Source organism: Sparus aurata, chromosome 12 (genome assembly GCF_900880675.1).
Source record: "Sparus aurata chromosome 12, fSpaAur1.1, whole genome shotgun sequence".
Taxonomy (NCBI): domain Eukaryota; kingdom Metazoa; phylum Chordata; class Actinopteri; order Spariformes; family Sparidae; genus Sparus; species Sparus aurata.
In genome coordinates, this window is record NC_044198.1 from 28,607,485 (window position 1) to 28,613,049 (window position 5,565).

The 5,565-nt window shown below is 39.7% G+C and overlaps 1 protein-coding gene across 2 annotated transcripts in view; it reads left to right on the plus strand.

The window, feature by feature from the left end:
• Positions 1-5,565, plus strand: part of dmtn (dematin actin binding protein) — a 19,428-nt gene extending 13,863 nt beyond the window's left edge. For both annotated transcript variants that reach the window (XM_030435739.1, XM_030435740.1), the window contains exons 14-16: positions 171-236; positions 2,947-3,027; positions 4,281-5,565. In XM_030435739.1, the coding sequence (XP_030291599.1) occupies positions 171-236; positions 2,947-3,027; positions 4,281-4,394 (261 nt within the window). In that variant the 3' untranslated portion in view covers positions 4,395-5,565. The remainder of the gene's footprint in view (positions 1-170; positions 237-2,946; positions 3,028-4,280) is intronic.

A 5,565-nucleotide genomic window follows, 5' to 3' on the forward strand; every position in this document is an offset into this window, starting at 1 on the left:
ACACACTGCTGTCTGCTGTCTGCTGTCGTCGCTTCACTGTGATGGATTCTATGTTCACCAGATTGTGCAGGAGTGTCTTTCATAGTGTGTGTGTGTGTGTGTGTGTGTGTGTGTGTGTGTGTGTGTGTGTGTGTGTGTGTGTGTGTGTGTGTGTGTGTGTGTGTGTGTAGAACGGAGAGGCTCGCAGGGAGAGGATGGACCGAGGAAACTCACTGCCGAGTATCCTGGAGCAGAAGGTGAGAGCTGCTCCACCTGCATCATCAGCTCAGTTAACGTTTACACGAGGTTTAAACTTAAGGAAACACTCAGCGTGACTCTGAGTAGAGCGTATACCTCCGCAAAGGGCAACAGTCACTTTTAATTCAGTCAATCCTAAACTAACATCACACTGATCCTGTCTCTCTCTATGGATCCACTCTAAGCTGTGTCTGAAACCAGCCACTCATTCTGCTGCCAGCACACTATACAGGAGCTCGTCAGCAGAAATAAAAACACTCTGTCGGACACTCCGGCGCCGTTAATGACGTCACTACCGTCGCGCAGTTGAAACGTGAATTGAAACCTCCGTGTGTTCATCCGTAGCGCAATGCATGATGGTAAATATTGCTTGGTTAGTGACCATCGGTTGTACACTCCTTTTTGCGATGCATTGTGGGATACTTTGAGTCACTATATAGGGTTTAATATTCCCCACTAGACACATACAGCACTACAAAATGGTGTAGTTACTATATCGGGAGCAGTGAGTGACACGGCAACAGTCTGATCTAAAATGGTTTTCACAGCTGATGGAAACAAGTTCTGCAGGATGATCTTTATAAGTTCTTCAGTTCTTTTTAGACTTATGAGAAAATTGATAATAACATTTTTACTTTTAAAAGAAAAAGGTTAAGGTAAACTTTATTATCCCACAGGTGGGAAATACATGTGGTCACCACTGCACGTTACACTGCTCTATACTGCACAGCATCAAGGAAGAACACAACAAAACATTAAAGAGAAAAAAGAAACAGAACAACAGGACAGACGAAACAGTAAAAACATCAAGGAAAACGTGACAAGCATGTGTGAGAAATAAAATAGTTGAGTGTTCATTTGAAATAGTTTAAAAATACTTAGAAATGTTGAAGTCTAATGTTGTACAGTCTAACTGCTGTAGGAACAAGAGACTTGTTGAACCTTGTGGTCCTGCAGGATTCTTCCACTTCACCTGCTTCTTCTTAAAACCGTCAGGTGAAGCGGCGGGTTGACTCATTTAGGATTTAGTAAAAATTCTTGCTTCAAAATTATTTTTCCTCCTGATTTTTTTTTTTCTGCGAAAACACTCAATGGGAGTAAAAGTTGGTCAGTGCAGCAAAACACACAAAAAAAAACAATTCTAGATTTTTCTAGATTTATAAAAAGAAAATAGATTCTCCCCCTGATTTTTTATTCTTTTATTCCACGAGATACTGAGCGGGAAAAAAGTTGGTTGGTGCAGCATTAATAATAAATATTTTTTCTAAATTGTTTTGGAAAAAATAAAATCACTCCTGAAATTTGTTCCGAGATTCATGAGACAATTTTTTTGAGGGGGAAAGAAAAATATTCTCACCCCCCAAAATTCTCGTTTCTCCGACTTAAAAGGTGCAGCAAGACTTTTTTCCATCTGAAATGTTGTTTTTTTTTTTTTCGTTTTTTTAGTGACAGAAGAAAAAAGAAAAAAAATATTTTAAAATTTTTTAAAATATTTTTGTGGATTTGAAAGAAAATGAAAGAATAAATGTAAACAGTTTTTAATCTTTGTAGGTTTCCTACATTTTTTTCATCTGTCAAAAAATATGAAAACATTTCAGGAGAATTTATTTATTTATTTTCAAAAAATTGTCTACATACATACATCAGACCCAAACAGCTGTGAGCTGCTCACACAAAAAGAACCACATATTAAGATAAAAAACAAATCAGGCGCCGCTCAGCTCAGCTGGTAGAGCAGCGTCCCACTTACAGAGGCTGCGTCCTCGCTGCAGCGGACCCGGGTTCAACTCCCGGCCCGGGTCCCTTTGCTGCGTGTCTCTCTCCCTGTTTCCTGTCAACTCTTCAGCTAACCTATCAATAAAGCCATATAAGGCCCCAAAATACTTAAAAAATAAATAGATAAATAAAAAACAAATAAGATCATTATTTTCTGATTTTTTTTCTCATAGAATTGTTTCTAACAAATAATAATAATCTTTTTTTTCAGGATGATCTTTACCTGCAAACTTTTTTCCACTCAACTTTCTCCTGAAATGTGTTTTTCAGAATATTTTTTTCTTCAAAAAGAATCTAAACAAAGTTTGTTTTTCATGCATGAAACTGGGTGAAAAAATATAGTTTGGGCGAAGAAAACTCTTCAATTTCACTTTCAAGTTTCAGACATGAAAATGAAAAAAAAAGAAATGTAGGAACCTCGAGAGATTATCCTGGTGCAACTTTCCCACCACTGTTTCACACACACAAAAAAAATAAGGACTAAAACAAATTTCGGGATGATATCTTCAGAATCATGAGACAATTTATTTTGAAAGACGAGAAAATTCTCCTCTGAAAATGTATTTTACCTTCATCTGTGAAAACTGGAGAAAGAAAAAGGAGCCAACATTTGAATGATGTGGTATTTTATTGTTCTCATAGGCTTCCATGACAAACAAATGAATCACTTCAGTTTGACCCGATCAGTTTATCAGGTCAGATTTACTGATGATCAATAAAAATCATCCTTTAAAACTTTTCTCCCTCATCTCTGAAATCACAAACAGGAGAGAAAACATTTTAGATCAGACGACGATCAAACACACGTCATCATTTGTCCTTCAGGGCTTCCGTAGTGTTTGAACCATTCACAAAATCATATTTATATTCAGCTGAGTTCATTATAATCGAGTTTAAAAGGTGACGTGTGACGTTTCATTCTGTTTCCTTCAGATCTATCCATATGAAGCGCTGGTTGTGACCCACAGGGGGCGCTGCAAGCTGCCGCCGGGAGTCGACCGCACTCGACTGGAGGTTTGTATGACCAGACTGAAACTACAGCTGTATTTAACAGATCAACTAAACCTTTCACAAAAGTCAAACACACACATCAGAAAAAAGGACAGAAAGAAAGAAACATTTGCAGAATGAACAAGAAGGTCCAAATAATGCAGAATGAGTCAGAGACAGAGTTTCACAGAGTTTATAAAGTGTCTCCAACTCAACAACTCACTAAACTGACACATTTGTTAAGGGAGTCTGGGGACTTTCTCCACGGGGACAAAGAAGTAGCCTATATTGTTACTGTTTAGTGTCTTTGTAACATGTGACAGGTTTAGATCAATAACATGTTTCTTCTTTCATAAATGGAGTGTAAATGGTGAAATCAGTGTAAACAGTGTGTTCAAACAGCTGATCAATGTTGGCAGGTAAGACTTTAGCACTTTAGACACAGAAGCAGACAGGCTGGTACAGACATGCTGCCACAAACTGACACTTTTTACAAGGAGACAAACAACTTCAGCTGAAAGATTTAATGCTGAATTTACAACAAGGACACAATGACTTACAATCTGTCACACACACAGTTTCATAATGTTTGTAAAGCTTTACGCAACACAACTACTCCTAAAATTAGCTGATTTGTAAATGGAGTCTGGTGATGTTGTGGTTAATAGTCGCCTTCATGTATTAAACTTTATGCTGAATTTACAAGAAGGAGACAATGATTCAGAATAGTTTAATAAATGATGTTGCTGACATTATAAAGTCTCTCTTCACTCAACAACTCACTGAATTCAGCATTTTTTAAAGGGAGTCTGGTGACTTTCTCCTCAGGTGAGAAAAAATTCACCTGTTTTTGAAATTAAGTCTTGAGTTGTTACTGAACTCTTGTCAAATTAATACTTAGTTTGAAGCCAAATTTTATGAGTATTTCTACAGCTGACCACTTGGAATCACAGGATTTGTTAGTGGCGTCAGGTGATGCTGTGGTCAGGTGATGCTGTGGTCAGGTGTTCAGGTGATGCTGTGGTCAGGTGATGCTGTGTTCAGGTGATGCTGTGGTCAGGTGTTCAGGTGATGCTGTGGTCAGGTGATGCTGTGGTCAGGTGATGCTGTGTTCAGGTGATGCTGTGGTCAGGTGTTCAGGTGATGCTGTGTTCAGGTGATGCTGTGTTCAGGTGTTCAGGTGATGCTGTGGTCAGGTGATGCTGTGTTCAGGTGTTCAGGTGATGGATGAGATGATTCCTGACTCGTGCTCTTCCTCCTCCTCCTCCTCCTCTCAGAGGCATCTGGCCCCGGAGCAGTTCGAGCAGCTGTTCGGGATGCCGATCGCAGAGTTCGACCGCCTCTCTTTGTGGAAACGAAACGAACTGAAGAAGAAAGTCTCGCTTTTCTAACAGGAAGTGACCTCATCCCCCTCAGAACACCTGAAGCAGCTGCTGTGAGAGGAAGAGGAGGACACAGACAGGCCATACTCATCACGACAGTCCACGCCAACATGGCCGCCATCTAACTAACCAATCAGGTCCCTGGATGTGGATCAGAGTGTAGTGAAGGCTGGCCCTGATTAACCCTTTACTCTGACTAACCATAACTGATGCACTGACACTCAGACATGTTACCTGTGCTGCACTTATAATCACCACTGCTTGCAAATCATTACGTGTCCACTCATCTTCATCATCTTCATCTTCATCACTGAGTTTAGCTCCACTGACGTCACGTTAGCATGTTAGCGGCTATCGAACTCCTCCGGTGTCATGAAGCTGCTTCACCTTTAACTGTGACGCATCACCATGGTAACCTGTCACTGACCAATCAGATCACTTTGTGAAATATGAGTCACCACTCCTACAGGATCCCCACAGGGACAAAAGTCCTGCAGTTACAGTGAAGTGAATATGACAGATTAAAGGAGCAGTTCACTCAAACAGTCCAGAACTGTTCTGTGGACCTTCACTGTTTGTGTGAACTGCTCCTTTAATGGTTCCGCCCTCTGACGTGTTTCTGACAGCTGATCGATGTTTGGAGCTTCTGTCTCGTATTAAACTGATTGTATTTATTATTCTGTGATGTTTTTATTTATTTGACGATTGTAATTTTTACGGCCACACGTTTGTTTCTGTGATCTCTGATTTTGAGAACATTGTTTCTGCTGTACAGTTTGTTTTGTTTTTTAAACGAAGATTTTAATCGTCACTAACATCGTCCACACAGCTCAAGCTGACATTTTAAAGGAGCAGTTCGTACTAATCACCGTCGTCTATATCGGATCGTGTCTTAACGTCGTCTTCACGCTTCGTTCTGGTTCCAGTCCTCATAGTTTCTGTTGTAGGATGTGAAGGAGTCAAATAAACTGAAGAGAATCTGATTCTGTTTGTTCTCGTCTTCCTTCATCGTCTCGCTTCACTCTGACATCTACTGGATTTATTTTTATTGTTCAGCAGTAAGAAAGTCGATCTCGTCTTCTGTGACTGTGTTATTCTGTATGATCTCACTTCATCCACTCACAATATAATATTTACATTTCTCATTTCAGAAATATATAATAAACTCAGTTCTAAGTTA